The 17,244-nt window shown below is 42.0% G+C and overlaps 1 protein-coding gene across 2 annotated transcripts in view; it reads left to right on the top strand.

Annotated features, from left to right (window-relative positions):
• APIP (APAF1 interacting protein) overlaps nt 1–17,244 on the top strand; it is a 34,218-nt gene that overhangs the window by 4,204 nt on the left and 12,770 nt on the right. The window contains exons 2-3 of one of the 2 annotated variants that reach the window (XM_054524506.2): nt 11,864–11,928; nt 17,106–17,206. In XM_054524506.2, coding sequence (XP_054380481.1) covers nt 11,864–11,928; nt 17,106–17,206 — 166 coding nt within the window. The remainder of the gene's footprint in view (nt 1–11,863; nt 11,929–17,105; nt 17,207–17,244) is intronic. The other variant, XM_009246477.4, reaches the window with a different exon arrangement.

The following is a 17,244-nucleotide window of genomic DNA, read 5'->3' on the forward strand; positions in this document are numbered from 1 at the left end:
AACCTTCCCTCTCAAGATCTGTGTATTTTTATTATTCTGTCTTTGATAGACACTCTTTTCTGAACACATATTATAAAAGAACACTCTGTAGCCCATTCAATAATTTTTATTATCCTTTGCAGTAACGTCCCCAAGTGACTTATGTTTCATGTACTTTCTTCTTGTATTCTAAAGTTTCTTCAGGCATCAAGTGTATTATTTTCAGGTCAGACTCAGCTTATAACAATAATCTCTAACCTGGTTTTACAGCTCTGAAATTAAATCCCTACTGACTGGCCCTTGAACTGATTTTTTCTAACATCAGCAAAAGTCAAGGAGTGTTTCCCTAAAAGAGAAAGCATTTACTCAGAAACCGTATATTAAAGTCCAGGCTGAAAAATGCAAACATGAGTAAGTTGTTCCTATTCTTCAGAAACTTGCACAGTTGCAAATGCATATTTATAATTAATATATACCAGTAATGGGCAGTGGGGCATGGGGGGAAAGGACAAAGTTCCATTAGGGGATGACAAAGTATTTTGCAAGTATAGAGGGAGGGGAAGGTCATTTCATACAGTGACTCATGGAAGACTTCATGGAGAATATGGCATTTTAGATTGGCCAGATGGAAACCAAAACGAAGATACTAGGGCCAGCATATGCCCTGTTTTAAGAGGTAGCACTACACGACACTGATCGTTTTTGCTGTGTGGGAGTATTATGGGCCCATTGTTTAGTTTTGCTTTTTTAAGGGAAACTGGAAACTCAGATTTTATATGAAATCTCTTGATTTTAAAATTTAGGCTCAGACTCTTTCTAAGCATTGTGTAGACCAAATAAACAACTTCCTGTGAGCCTGAAGCAGTCCACAAAATACCATAACCTGATACAGGACCTTTTTTAATGTAAGAGATGTGATCTTAATGCAACCAATGTTTATTGAGCAAAGCACTGTGGTAGGTATAGCTATACCAAGAGCCCATTCCCTACCCTATAGGGAGCTCTGCTTAGTTGCAGAGAAAAACCAGGTAGGGACTACTTCTATTTTTTAATTTTACCTTAACTATCACAGTGTCCTATATATGTTGACACTGAACAAATATTTGTTGTTTGATATTTCTGCAGCACAAGTACATCCAATACCTTGTCCTTTTCCTTGACCTCATCAGTGCTGTTCATCTTTACCTCCCACTCACTCTAACATCCCATTCCCATGGTCATATCCTTCTCTGCCCAACCCCTACCCTTTTACCATACACTTTTTTGGGTATATTCAACTATATGAATTAGTGTCTCTACAAATATTCTGGTGTCTTACTGCAGCTGGCCTCTGAGTAGCATATGACAGTCCTCTGGGGAGTTTCCTTTTACATTTACCTAAGTAGCTATTCCAGAACCTCACCATGTCACCTCATCCTTTACCCCACACCTGTTTCAAAGGTGACCTTGCCTCCAAAATCACAAAGAAACTGAAAGCTATTAGGTTTGAACTTCTTAATGTCTTCCTCTTTCCACATGCAGTATAATGTAAACGTTAAGGACCAGAATCTAGAATCAGACTGCCTGGGTTCAAATTCTGGCTCTGCCTCTTGCTATCTTGGTGGCCTTGGACAAGTTACTTAATCTGTCTTAGTACAATAGGGTTGTTATAAGGATAAAGTAAAGTATTCCATATAAAGGCTTTAGAAAAATGCCTGGCACAAAATAAGCACTCTATAAAGAAATATTAGCAATTCTTATTATCAGTGGTATTATTACATATTTAATATTACATTGTTAATATTATTACATACTTACCTGCATCTTTACCTTTCCTCCCATTCCTGTTTTTCTAATGCCGGCTTCTCTATCTCAACAAAGGCTGACCTCTTAGACCTCTGCTCTCCTGTATGTTTAATCTCTCCCTGTCTCCTAATGTTACCCCTTAGCATGTAATAGAAAACTGTCTTAATTAACCAGTTTTTCCCTGTCTAGCCCTTCTTTATAGCAACACTATTGAAAGAGTCATTAGAACTCCATGCCTCCAAGTTTCATTTACTTCTAAATGAAAGTGAGTGAAGCCCACTGCGATCTTGCTTCCACACCCAGTCTATTGAAACAGTTGTTACTTAAGGTCATGGTTGACCTAATTTACATATGGAGTTGTCCTAGCCAAACCTTTAGCCAGGATGAACCCTGCCACCCATTTCTTTGGGCTGGCATTGAGCAGCTGAACATTGCTGGAGAATATTGCACAACTTTGTTGTCTGGCCTTGCTTCATGATTTCAACCTCAGATCGGCACTTACTGTTGCCCAACAGCCCATCTTTGTTTCTCTGGTAGTTCGGTGTTCCACTCCCCAAGATGACTATTTTATACCTTTTATTCTCTTGTCAAGCCTCACATACCCTGTCGCCATACTCTCAGCTGATGACTTTGTTTATACTTAAGACAATAGAAGTCATTAGGTAATGAACTTCCTCACCTTCCTACCACAAAACCTACCAATCTGCTGGAATGTGAACCCAGCTTCTCTCTTATTTCATGAAATGGAAGAAGCCCAGTTCCTCCACTAGAGCTCAGGATCTCCAAGCCCTCTCACCTTCTGTAATTATTTCTCTCCCTCTCCCCATGTCTCCTATTAGGAATCATTTCCTTTCTGGTAAGACTGTTGTCATCAGCTTTCAAGCCCTTCCACATCTGGCCCCTACAAATTTATCTTCCGCCACCCTCAGCACTTCCTCACTCTGCTCTAGCCAACTGATCTTCTACCTGTGAAGTACTTGCTCACTTCAGAGCCTTCACACCTGCTGTTTCCTCTGCCTGGAGTACTTGCCTCTCTCAACACAAAACCTTGCACACACACACGTATTCATTCATCACACACTGGCTTAGTTCACGTCTTTTAGGTCCTAGATTAAATGCCACCTGCTCAGAGAGGCCTTCCTTAACTCCCTTAATCAAACTTGATCCCTGCCATTTTTCTCCAAGTCCCATGTTTCTTTCCTGCTTGGCACTTTTTACAATTTATTTATGTATTCTGTTTACTTTTTAAAAACTCCTCCCCAGAGTGTGAATTCTTTTAGGTCAGGCCCTAGGAATTCAGGTCTAGTTTATGGCTGAATTCTGAGGGCCTAGAAGAGTGTTCATTCAGCACATGGTAATATTTCTGACCCACATCCCAGGGAATGATATCATCCACTTAGCTACTCAGCTGACCACACACTTGGGAGTCTTTGAAGCCTTCATTTCTCTCCTTCAGTTTTCTCACCCCAAGTCATTTGTCTTCCAAATGCATCTTCACAGTCCCTCCCTTCCAGCTTCCTTTTTAAACTCTTTTCAGCAGCCTCCCTGCTCTTCTGGGCTTTTGCTTTCTTGGCCACTGCCTTTCAGCCTCTTTCGTTTACTGACACTGTGCAAATGTTTCAAAAACAGACTCTTATCACATATCTTATGTTTCAAACTCTTTGGTGGTTTTCAGTCATCCATAAAATATAGGCCAAATCCCTGTGCATAGCATAGAAGACCCTTTAGACTCAGCCTCCCTTTTACCTCCATCCTGCAGAACCTAATTTATAACCACTTCCAGCTACTAAGCATTCTCTCTGACTGAAATGCACTTTCTCCTCTTCACCTACCCAGCATATACTCCCACCATCCTTCATTAAGATAGATATAAGAAATACCAACATAGAACAAACTACTGGTGTTAATTCAGAAGTCTGGAGATCACTGATCCAGATTATTAATAGAAGGAGACTGATGCCCAGAAAGTATCACTGACTTGCCTTAGGGCACACAGCTAGTGGGGTCAAAGCTAAAAACAGGCTCCATGTCTTCTGATTTCTAGTCAACACTTGACTGATAAGGAGGAGGAGGGTTTTTAAGTGTGGTGAAGGTAGAAGAGAGAGCTGCGGCATTCAAGTAAAGAAAACCAAGGTGCATAGAGAGACAAGTGCAACAAGTGTGCAGAACGAAACGAAGACCAAGGACAGAGAGAAAGTACGACTCATCTTTACTGTGCCTGCATTCAGTCCCCTCCTGAGGCCAGTGTCAGGAAAATAAGTGAAAGACTTTGAAACAAAAAGAGTATTTACTGGGTATCTTGGAGTTATTATTATGCTATTTTACAACTCTCAGTTGTGGAAGCCTGACAGTTAACGCAGGTGATTATTGTTCATGGAAATGCAAGCTGTGTTCAATGGAGATTCATTTTATTGTTAACCTGTGAACAGTATCCAGTTTTGCTAAGTCAGGATTCCTCGTTACTTATATATGTATGTTTTGAATTCTCCTTTTGAATCAGTTGTAACATCTTACTAGTTTCCCCATTTATTGATGAGTTACTAATAGATCTCATGCATGTTATTTTATACTTGTATGAGAGTCTCCCAGGAAAACCTGTATCTGAGGAATATATGCCTATATTTGCTTAAGTTGAAAGAAAAGATGGGGGAGGGGATTAGAGCCATTGTTGGCTGTGAGTAGTATCTCAGAGACAAGCCAGGCTGATTTCCTTAAAATAACTAGATTGAAAAATTGGAAAACTTAAATACCAAATCAAAACTTGTTAGATGTTAATGATTTTGATATGTACAAAATGCTGTTAAATGTGTTTCCTCCTCACTGGAACCTCTACTATAAATAGTTGATTGTAATCAATCTTTAGATACACATTTCAAAATTATTATTTTAACTGAAAACCAGATCTAACAATAGTAGGAAAGTAATATTGACACTCAGGAGAGAACTAGATACCAACTGAACCTTTCCTTCTTGTCAATTCTTGTTAAAATATATGTTCTGGTAGTTACTTTCTTCTGGACAGTTTAAATGACTTCATTTTCACCAAGTATATCTCTGTTGGTGCCTGCTAACTGATAATTCTCTTTGAAATTTTAATTTTATGGGTCTCAAGGATTGAAAATGTATAAACAGCAGCTGCCTTGTCATTGTTACTACTGTAGCTTGAAGCTGGCTAATTGCTGTAATACCGCAGCACTGGAAAAGACAAAAGAGAAAGGGGAGACCTGTAATAAAACACCATTTTCTGTAATGTTTGCTATTTGCTGTGCAAATTGATGGTTTTAAGGGTCAGAAGACTAGGAGTCTTCCCATTAGCTGTACTTTAAGATGTAATTAAAATATCACTTATATCCCTAAATAAGGAAGTAGCAAATTATACAGGCATAGGTAATTCGGGCTGGGCTAGATTTCTTAAGGACAGATATAAGAAATACCAACATAGTTTTTCCTTAATAACTCCTGTAATATTACCTCCCTGAGGAGATGTCACCCTAACTGCTGTTAGGGGGTTTTGGGCAAGGACTCTTTCTGGCTACTTCCTGCCGAAAGGGGACATCAAGTGGGGAACAACAGCTAGGGCTCCCCCTGGGGTTGATTTAAGGGTCCTTGGAAGAATGGCATGTCCATGTGTGGTTCGGTTTGCAGCACCATTTGGTTTGATTGCTTCTAGGGAAGAGGAAATGATTTGAGTTATAGTATTGAGTATGCAAGGTCCAAATATTAATACAAGACATATAAGTAAGAGGGGGCTTAATAAAGGAGCTAACCAATTCCATAAAGAAGACTAGAATTCATTAAAGAGGAATTGTAGCCACCCGGGGCTGAAGCCTGCATGTTCTTGTAGCCTCTTAATGATTTTGATTTGATCTTTAGGTAGCTGTAGATTTTCCTCTGCTTTACTAGAGGTGTTAATCCAGAAGCAGCATGTTTTATTTGTAAGTGCACAGGTACCTCCTACTTCAGCTGTAAGGATGTCTAAGCCCCATCTATTCTGTGCTACTACCGAGGAGAAAGAGTCTGTGGATTGCTGTTGTGCCTCTATGGCACCTATAGTTGCCTTCCACCCTCGTTGCATCATAATAGAAATATTAAGTACTGATCTTTCAAGGAGAGGGATGCCCATAATCCAGACTAGACCTCTGGCTATAGAATTTCCCATTCATGGTTTTTCTAAGATGGGATTGTCGTGTGCATGCCCTCCCCAGTCTGCTCTTTCAGTTAAATCGTCCTATGAGGGCATAGAAATGATAGATCTCTTTCTCTGGCGTATTCAAGATAGTGTAGTCTCTAGAAAAGAGCCTCAATTAGGGATGACTCCAGATGATGCTGCCATCTTGGTAGAATTTAAAAATAATAAGTCAGGAACTAGTGCTGCTATAGTACAAGTTCCCTTCCAATGCCTTGGGAGGATTAAATGTATCCAGGAGCCACAAAAAAAAAATTAGCCCTGTTCCTTGAAGAGACGGTTCTAAGTTGTGGCTTGTGAGAGACACTGGCAGATTTTTCTGTTATCTTGGAAGTTTCCATTCTTTACATATAATAGGGGCATCCTTGGGATAAGGATATCCATATTTACAATATTTACGATGCCATTTGGAATTTGACATGCCAAGTGAGAAGCATCCACCTCACAAATGGAGTTTCGAAAAATTAGAGACATAATATGCCCTGGCCAGTATCTCAGATGATCCTGTGGCAAGGGCTGTCAGTCCAGATGCCTCCAGTTTGCCCACAGATCTGTAAGCCACTACTATTAGCAAACATCATACAAGGGTCTGGAATTCCATGAGGGGGCATGTTTGGAAAGGCCTATCTGTTATTCTTTACAATATAGTCAAGGTGGTTACTTAGAGCATGCCACTCCCATTGGGGCTTCCAACCAGAATGAGAGGCTAGATTCTGAAAGCTCCCCAACTAGGGCTTCTGATCCTTTTAGATCACCCTTGTTGCACTCTCCTCCCTAAATATTTGAACTAACAGCAATTACAAGTATGATGTTACAATATCTGAGATCTCCCAAGCATGGTCCTTCCTCACTGCTTTTAAAGCAGAGGGAGGCATTTGCTGTTACTAGGTCTTGTCCCAGCCTGAGGATGTGAAGCTTATCTTCAGGCAGAGTGTTCTCCGGCACTAGGAGCAGAGTGTTGCTCCCATACCATGTCTAATTTATGCCTGCTAGGTCTTTAAGGGTAAAGGTAAAGCCAATAAAGGGAATCCTAAGACGGTGAATTCTGGGTCATTGTAAGTTTCCTTAGCGTCGCTGAACTGAGCAAACCACTTAGGACAGACCCAACAATTAGTCTTGTACAAATGGACCATGGCAGATATTGCAGGAGCTAAAGGGTGTGATGTATTACTAAGTCCAATAAAAAGTCCTAACAGACTGAGTGATAGTAAAACGCTCATGTTTACTTCCTTTTCATAACTGTTATTCCTGCTATGAGAATAATAATTAAGCAGAATGCTACAGTAATTGAGATTCTCTGTCTGATATTCTACCCTGAGGGTGCTACAGCATATAGTCCTACTGCAAATAGTAGAGTGAGTAAAACAATTCCTGCAAGGGTGGCATAGTAAATAATTTCCATCAAAAAGAAGTTCTAATATTTGGCAGCGAATCTCAGGAGAGGTAGAAATGGCAAGAAGTATTTGATGAGGTAGGGGTGAGACTAAGATGAGTAGTTTTCATTCAGTTACTTATCTTTTGTGATTTTCAGTTTAGATTGCCTCTTTCTTTACATTGATATTCAAGGCGTTCCTCTGGGCTGTCAGGGGTTCCTCCCTCAGGTCTCCAGGCTTTGACTCCAATATAATGTATCCAGGAGTCGATTCCTGTAACTTTTATTGCCTAGGGGCTTGAAAGAAGAACAGTGTAAGGTCCTTTCCAGCCTGGGCTTAGGGAGGGAGAGAGAGAAGGGAGAGCCTTTACCAGTACTAAATCTCCTGGGTTAAGTAGAGGTGGTCCAGTTTCCTGGGGTTGGGCTTTTGCTAGTCGCTTCCTGTTGGAACTGAGCCAGAGAGGTTACATGCTTAACTAGCTCAGAGGTTTCCCAATCTAATAGAAAATCATTGGTAAGAAAAGGCCATCTGTACAGCGTCTCAAAAGGGCTAAGACCTAATTCTGAAGGGGTATTTCTTATTCGTTAAGGCCATGGGAAGAAGAGTGACCCAAGGAAGGTGAGTTTCTTGGGATAATTTTCGGAGGTGTCTCTTGATAATATAATTAGTTTTCTCCACCTTTCCTGAGAATTGGGGTCTCCAAGCACAATGGAGATGATATTCTATGCCTAGTGCTTTTGAGACCCCTTGTGTGACAGCTGCCTTAAACGAGGGCCCATTGTCACTTTGAAGGTACTTCGGTAGACCAAAGCAGGAAGTTATTTCATTAACTAACATTTTTATTACCTCATAGGCTCTTTGTGTATGGCATGGAAATGCTTCTACCCAGTTAGTGAAGGTGTCTACCCATACCAGCAGGTATTGAATGCCCTTTGTCTTTGACATGTGGGTGAAGTCTATTTGCCAGTCTTCCCCTGGATAACTTCCTGTTCTTTGGGTTTGAGGAGGAAGGAGTCACCTTTTCAGGGGATTATTTTTAAGACAGACTTCACAGGTATTAATAACTTGCTTGACTGTTTTTGGTAAGTTCTCTCCTGAAAACAATCTCTGGGCACGTTGATAAGTTTTATCCTTTCCCAAGTGAAAAGCTTGGTGAAGGATTTTAAGGATTTTCCATTGGCTGGAAGCTGGCAAGTGGTGTTTGCCATCCTCTGACTGTAGCCATCCTGAGGACTAAAAGGTATACCCTTGAGACGAAGTGGTCCATTCTATTTCTGTAGGGGAGTACTGAGGTTTAATTTCTCTTATGGAGCCTTCCCAGATTAGAGGGGTGTGAAGTGTGTAGATGTCTTGAGGCTTCCTTGCCACTGATTTAGCTGCCTGATCAGCTAATCTGTATCCTTCGGCTACCTCATCTGTTCCCTTTTGATGTCCCTTACAATGCATCACTGCTATTTATTGTGTAAGAAAAACAGAGGATAAGAACCTGTTAATTTCCTGGTGATATTTTATAGGCGGTCCATTGGTGGTAAGGAAATGCCTTTCCTTCCAAATGGCAGCATGAGCATGGAGAACCAGGAAAGCATACTTGGAGTCAGTGTAAATGTTAGCTCTCTTTCCTTTGCTTAATTTGATTGCTTTTGTAAAAGCTATTAGCTCAGCTAATTGAGCACTTGTGCCTGGAGGGAGAGATGCACTTTTGATGACGTCATTTAGAGTGACCACTGCGTATGCATATTCCTTGTTCTACAAAAGAGCTCCCATCTGTGGAGAGGGTCCAGTCTGAGTTCTCTAGGGAAGTTTCCCCAGTATCTTCCCTTGCTGCATAGGTCTGTACTATGACTTGTTCATAATCATGCTCAGGTTCCCCAGTTTCCTCGGAGAAGAAGGTGGCTGGATTTAGATGAGAACAAGTCTTTAAGTGGATGTTGGAACCTTCTAACAGCAGGGCCTGTTATGTAAGGAGTTGGCTGTTAGCCCAAAGGCTCCCTTGTAGAGTGCAGTAGTCCTGCCATGTTATGTGGGGTGTAAACAGTTAAATCATTTCCCAGGATTAGTTTGGATGCTTCTGGGACCAGTAGAGCCACTGAGGCAATGGCTCGGAGACATGCTGGCCATCCTTTAGCCACCAAATCAAGTTCCTTACTTAGGTAACTGACTGTTGAGCTGGTCCTCGGGCCTATGTTAAAACTCCCAGGGCCTTTCCCTTCCTTTATTGAAGGCCTTCCCTACAGGAAGGCTGAGGGCTGGCGCCTTGAGCAAGGCTTGCTTTAGCTGGTTGAAGGCCTTTTGAGCTTCAGGTTCCCAGGTTAAAAGATGAGTTTTAGCTCCCTGAGTTTCTTTTATGAGGTTATATAATGGACGGGCTATTTCACCATACCCAGGTATCCATAGTCTACAAAATCCTGTAATGCCCCAAAATCCTCTTAGTTGCTTGAGGGTTTGGGGGCGAGGGAAGGAGGAAATAGGCTTAATCCTCTCTTCCCCTAATACTCTGGTCCCCTTGGACAGTACTAATCCTAGATACTTCACTGAGGTTTTGCAGAGCTGGGCCTTGGATTTTGAAACCTTCTATCCTCTGTTAGCTAAGAAGTTGAGAAGAGCTTCGGTGCCTTCCTGAGAAGCTTCTTCAGTTGGGGCACAGAGCAGAATATCATCAACTAATGCAAGACCCTAACTTGAGGATGAGAGAACTCAGAAATGTCTTGTGACAGTGCCTGTCCAAACAGATGAGGACTATCTCAAAATCCCTGAGGCAGCACCGTCCATGTTAACTGGGCAGTCTGGACGGAGGGAAAGCTTCAAAGGCAAACAGGTGTTGAGAATCAGGATGTAATGGTATGCAGAAAAAGGCATCCTTTAAATCTAGGACTGTAAACCATTTAGTTCCCTCAGGTATTTGAGTTAACAGGGTATAGGGATTAGGTACCACTGGATGCATTGGAACTACAGCTTCATTAATGAGGCAAAGGTCCTGAACTAGTCTCCATTCCCCACTGGGGTTCTGCACTCCTAATATTGGGGTGTTGCAGGGGCTATTAAAGGGTTTGAGGAGGCCCTGCATCTTTAGGTTATTAATAACGGCTTCTAGCCCTTTCCTAGCCTCTGGGCTCAGGGGATACTGTCTCTGGTTAGGAAGAGAAGTGGGATCCTTAAGATAGATCTGGACTGGCCTAGTGGTTATAGCTCGACCTATCCTTCCTTGAGTTGCCCACACTTGTAGTTTAATGTTAGCTTCCATCGGGGGAGACAAAGAGTTTGTCCTGGGGCTGTACGGATGCTGGCCCCCTTGCAAGCTAGACTATCTCTTCCTAATAAAGGAGCAGGACTTTCAACCATGATTTTAGAAGCATGTGTAAATAGTAGGTCCCCCCATCTGCAGGTAAGAGGTTGAGAAAAATATCAGGTTAGAATTTTTCCTGAGACGCCCCTTATAGTCATACTATGGGAAGAGGGGAGGCCTGGATTAGAGGAGAAGAGAGAGACTGGCTCCAGTATCCAGAAGGAGCTCTACCTTCCTTCCTTCCTTTGATTTCCAGAATCACCCAAGGTTCCTGTGCTGTAATGTCAGTCTGAGTCGCTGGAGCTAGGGGTTTGAGCCCCAGGACCCATCAGTCCTGCTGGACCATCTGTGAGACTGGTTCTGAACCCAGTGACCTCCGTCTCTGGGGGCAGATCTGTCTCCAGTGGTCTCTGTCACAGGCTGGACAGGGTCGAGGTGGCTTTGTCTTGCTACTGGGACATTCTTTCTTAAAATGCCCTGATTTGCCACATCGATAACAGCTAGTGGATGCACCTTGGGGATTCTGGACTTTGCAAGCTTGCACCACTGCTACTAGAGCCTCTGTTGTTTTCCTGTATTTTCCTTTCCTTTTATGGGGTTTTCTCCTGATCCCTATTGTAAAAGACCGAAGTGGCTTTCTCAGGAGGTTTTCTAGGGTACTGTCTGGCCCTATAGCTTGCTTTTATAGTTTCCTTTTAATATTGGGAGCTACCTGTGTAATAAACTTGTCCTTGAGAATGAGCTGTCCCTTGATTGAATCAGGGGATAAATAGGTATGTTTTATTAGTGTCTCTCTCAGCCTTCCCATAAAGGCTGTGGGATTCTCACCTGGTCTTTGGTCTATCATGGTCAGTTTAGAGTAATTGAGAGGTTTGGCCCTGGTTTTCCATGGGCCGTCTAATACACACCTTAAAGGTGCTTCCTTTTCCATTCATTTCCTGAGTTACTGGGGTTCCAGTCAGGGTTGTCTACCAGAACTGCTTCCTTTCCTAGTAGGAATGGAGTTTCCACTTCTTCCTCACCTTCCCTATCTCCTCTTTGTCTTCTCAGTTTGCTACAGGAGGCATGTTGCTCATCTCCATATTTTTCTGCTGCCTGCAGAACTTCCTGCTTTTCAGCTTCAGTAAGGGTCTGACATAGCAGCAACGTAACATCCCTCTATGTGAGGTCAAATACCTGAGTTAAATTTCGGAAAATGTCTATATACCTACCTGGGTTGTCAGAAAATCGGCCTAAGTCTCCCTTTATTTGCTTAAGGTCCTGTAATGAAAAGGGAACTTGAACCCTCATGGCACCATTCCCATCAAGCACTTCCTGCAGAGGTAAGAGTGAAATGGGGAGAATAGGATATACTGGAAATGGTGGAGCTGGAGGAGCCGATGGTACAATTGGAGGGGGACTGGAAGGATTGGGACATTCAATAGCTGTCTCAGATTGCTCCTTTGGAACCTGCTTTAGCTCTGGGGAAGGCCTATGGGCTTGCCTGCCATGGCTGGTAAAAGAACTGGGTCAGTTGTGCAGAACTTGTAAAGGTCTGGGTTTCACAGGGCAAAGAAAGTCTATACATAGGGGACATCAGTCTATTTGCCCTTCTGTCTATAGAAAAGATCTAACTGTTGGATGATATTAAAATCAAGGCTCCACCAAGCAGGCCAGGTTTGTCTGTCTCCAAGATGATAAGAAGGCCATGCCCTTGTGCAATAGACTATGAGGCACTTTTTCTTCAAAGTCTCAGGGTTGAAGCAGTCACAGTGTTTTAAAATCCACTCCAGGGGACTGCATGCTAAAGATGATCTGTTACCCATTTAGAAAGAGAAGTGAGAATAAAAGTGTCCTTTTAGTCTCCTTCCTTTCTATATATGACCCAGGGTGGAGAAGAAAACAGTGGGGGCATCCCCCAACTATTTTCCCTCCCTGGTTCCTGGGTCCTACCTCCCTGTTAAATGTGCTGCCCTCCAAGCCATGGCACCAGAGGTGTGACCCGCCAAGCCATGGCACCAGAGGAACTAGACTTTTGGGCCTAGTCGCACTTCCCCAAGCAGCCCTAGTCCTCTGCTTGTATTTCCCTTTGACCTCCTAGACTTCTGCGACCTGTGTACCTCCCTAAAAAAAATAGATCTCAAGAAAAACTATGTAATTGGGCAAGGCCCCTTTAATAGAGGGGGTATGCTAGATTGAACTCTATATCCTGCTATTATGGCCCATGCTAAAGCATTTACCCTTAGAAAAATGGTTCCAGTTAACTTCTGGACTTAAAATCCCCTTACTAGTTCAGTACTACCTTAATCAGAGACAGAATAGGTGCCTTAAAGGAACGTGGGAACCAAATGGCCATTTTCCTGCTGATGGGACAATATCGAGACTAAAATTTGGCCACAGAAGACATTTAACTCCTATCTGTTGAAAGCAGAATTTTCCTGTTCACAGAAGAGGCTTAGAGCCCGATTTCTAGTGGTGCAAAAGGAAGCTGCAGTGTTACCATAAAAGAAAAAAAAATGTGCCTCATGAAGAGGATCTCTGTTTCCACTAGGTGGCACTGTTGGCTGAAATACTATTTGCTCACGGCCAGACTCAGTGCCTCACGCCTGTAATCCCAGCACTTTAGGAGGCCGAGGTGGATCACTAGGTCAGGAGATCGAGACCATCCTGGCTAACACGGTGAAACCCCCGTCTCTACCAAAAATACAAACAATTAGCCGGGCGCGGTGGCGGGCGCCTGTAGTCCCAGCTACTCGGGAGGCTGAGGCAGGAGAATGGCGTGAACCCGGGAGGCGGAGCTTGCAGTGAGCCGAGATCGCGCCGCTGCACTCCAGCCTGGGCGAAAGAGCGAGACTCCGCCTCAAAAAAAAAAAAAAGAAAAGAAAGAAAGACATACTACGTGCTCGCCAGAGAAGCAGTAGAGAGACCTGGAAATGCCATGCACTCTCCAGACCAAGGGCAGAGAGATCGAGAGAGAGACGCTCACTCTGGGTGGGTGCGGGGAGGAGGGGGAGGAAAGGAACCCTCTTTTCCTAGAAGATTGCAACAGCATTCCTGAGCTAAACTCCTGGTTACTAAATTCCCGCACATCAGAGAGAGAGATTGACCGTGGATAGAAAAAGAAGGAAAGTTTTGTGACAGGATAGCTGGGGATTCTCTGCCAAAACCCGAAATGGGCTGTTGGAGGCTGGGTCCGACCCAGAGGCCTTTGAATAACGCCAGGGTGTGTCCTGGCCAGAACTTCCCCAGCCTCACACAATGGTAAGGTTTCCCCGTGAAAGGAAACTGATTCGAAACACGGCCAACACTCCCAATGACCCGTGGATGTTGGGAGGATTCTCCATGTTCTCACCAGCAAGCCTAACATCTGAGGCCTTAGAATGGCAGTCATGATAAGCATATTTTTAACCAGCTGAAGGATGCCTGTTGATTGATTTGATTTGATTTAAAATAGAGGCCAAGAGCCCCTCAGAATGATAAAACAGATTTTAAGTTTGCTCCTATACTCACCATCCGATGAATGTTGTACCTCGGATTCTTGGCCAACGCACCAAAATGATATGGCTCTGATAACTGAAGGAACACCAGGGCCCTTTGTCTTGCACCAATTTAGATAAATAACACAGATACACATGGAGTGGTTTTAAGGAATGGAGAGTTTAATAGGCAAGAAAGAAGAAAGAAGCTCCCCTGTACAGAGATGGAGGGTGGCTCCAAGCAGAGAGAGAAAACCCCAAGTGCAGTGGGAAAACAGTCGGTTCTATTAGGAGGCTGGAGGAGGTGGTGTCTGATTTTCATAGGGCCCAGGGGATTGGTTTGACCAGATATGTCATTCATGTAGCCCACGAAAAAACTAGCCCTCCCACCCTAGCCGTTTAATATTCAAATACAGGCCACCATGATGTTCTGCACAAGTGAAGATATCTGGGGTGGCCATGATGCTTGACACACGTGGTGACAAGAAGAGGGTGGGAATCGCCATATTGGATGGACCCAGTTTCTAATGGCTGGCGTTTGCACATCGAAGCTTGTCAGCCTGGCCCTTTAAGCCGCTTTTCTGCTAGAAAAGAAATGTTTTTGGAGCTGCATTATTAAAAGAAAACAAAACCTTACCAACCTTACCCTGTCTGTCTAAAATAATTTCTTAATAACTCCTATAATAGTTTTGCTATTTTAATTCAAGAATTTTCAGCTCTTTAAAATGAAAAGGAAACTGACATTGACTGTGTCAGATTTTGTGCAGATTGCATTATGTCCATTGTATCTCATTTTAATCCTTACAGCATTTTCATTGTATGGATAAGTAAACTGACACCCAAAGTCATGTAGGCAATAAATCCAGTAATGTGGATTTGACTTTTAAGTCCGCTAACTCCAAGTCTACGTTGAATCAGAACTTTTAGAAATTTCTAGATTCTCATGTTTTTAATTTTATATTTTGAAGGTTACTCCATCAGTCATCATTTGTAATACTTAAAATGAGTAAGTAGAACATTAGCACTAAATCTGGGGAAAAACACCACAATTTCAAGTATTCAGTTAAGTAGCTGAGAATTCAGCCTGTTAAATAATGATCCCTTTTTGAACTCAAAGATGTTTTTCCCCCTTTACCCAGTGATCGGATCTGTAAAGGCATGCTTCCTTGTTGTGATTTTCTCCACAGGGAATCTCATTTTGTTCACTGTTACCTTGAAGGTAGACCTCACTGGGGTTTCCAGTTTATGTGGGGATTTTTCATTAGGTTCCCTGGAATTGATCAGGCCCTGGGTTTTATCTCATGTTTCTAGTGGCTTACATGGCTATCAAAATTGAAGCTCAGGGTCACCAGAGTTTTGCAATACCTTCAGGAACATTCTGGCTTTGGAGCTCACTTCTCTCCCAGGTAGTCTCATTCTCATTTGTTGTTGTTGTTGTTGCTTTATTATACTTTTAAGTTCTGGGATACATCTGCAGAACGTGCAAGTTTGTTACATAGGTATACACGTGCCATGGTGGTTTGCTGCACCCCTCAACTCATCATCTATGTCAGGTATTTCTCCTAATGCTATCCCTTCTCTAGCCCCCCATCTGCTGACAGGCCCTAGTGTGTGATGTTCCCCTCCCTGTGTCCATGTGTTCTCGTTGTTCAACTCCCATTTATGAGTGAGAACATGCAGTGTTTGGTTTTCTGTTCCTGTGTTAGTTTGCTGAGAATGATGGTTTCCTGCTTCATCCATGTCCCTGCAAAGGACGTGAACTCATCCTTTTTTATGGCTGCATAGTATTCCATTGTGTATATGTGTCACATTTTCTTTATCCAGTCTATCATTGATCGGTATTTGGGTTGGTTCCAAGTCTTTGCTATTGTGAATAGTGCTGCAGTAAACATACGTATGTGTCTTTATAGTAGAATCCCAGTAATGGGATTGCTAGGTCAAATGGCATTTCTGGTTCTAGATCCTTGAGGAATCGCCACATTTTCTTCCATAATGGTTGAACTAATTTACACTCCCAGTGTAAAAGCATTCCTATTTCTCCACATCCTCTCCAGCATCTATTGTTTCCTGACTTTTTAATGATAGCCATTCTAACTGGTGTGAGAGTCTCATTCTCATTTTTTATGGCCCCTGTGAAACTTTACTTTCTTGCCAGCTCAACAACTTATTTTGAAATATTTTTAAAAATAATTTATTCAGCACTTGTACTTATTTTTAAGATAAGGATTGTATATTATACTGCCCAAAATGGAATTCATTGTATTTCTTCTTTATTTATTTTTTTGTTTTGTTTTCATTAATTTAAACCACAAAAAAGCAGGAGAAAATGGTGTGGACTTTTTTTTCTAAAGAAGTAATCATTGGACTTATAAAAATAAGGCTTGATATTTAGCCATCTGTCTGTATACACACACATACACTCATAAACACGTATCTTCATAAAATGGGTTAAGCAAGTATTAATTGAGATTGTTTCTTAGTGTTTTTTGTAATTTGCTTCACTTTATTTTCTATAATGAGTATATATTGCTTTTTCAATAAGAGAAACTAAAATCATTGTGGGAAAAAGGACTTTTTTGGAACAAAAATACCATTGCACCAACACACAGAGTATGTGTTGAACATGTAACTATCATAATATCTCATGTATATATCATCAAGCCTAGTTAAATAAGGTGTTTTGTGTAAATAAATCTTCTGGACAGACTGTCCTTCAGCATGAGATTCTATTTTCTTTCAGCCATTTCAGTTGATGCTTTGTAATGTATACTAGGCATTTCCCCACCTTGTTTTTGCAGCCTGTTCCTTAGTGTTGGACTATATGGCCCTATACTGAATAATCCCAGGTTGCCAAATAATGTAGTAGATCCACTTTCTAAACATTAAAAACAAAATATGTTTGTAATAGTTTTTTCCCTCACTGTACTCTTTCTATAGTATGTTTTCTTAAACTTTCTTAAATTGGCTTCTTATTAGAAACACCAGCTGGAATAGTTACTTGATAAAATGATGTCTGTTTTAAAAATCATTTCCTTCTTTTTAAGGACAAGGAGCATCCAAGATACCTGATCCCAGAACTTTGCAAACAGTTTTACCATTTGGGCTGGGTCAGTGGGACTGGAGGAGGAATTAGTTTGAAGCATGGGTAAGTTTCTGGCAGCCTTTATTACTGGGAACTCTCCA

This window comes from Pongo abelii, chromosome 9, assembly GCF_028885655.2.
Source record: "Pongo abelii isolate AG06213 chromosome 9, NHGRI_mPonAbe1-v2.0_pri, whole genome shotgun sequence".
NCBI lineage: Eukaryota > Metazoa > Chordata > Mammalia > Primates > Hominidae > Pongo > Pongo abelii.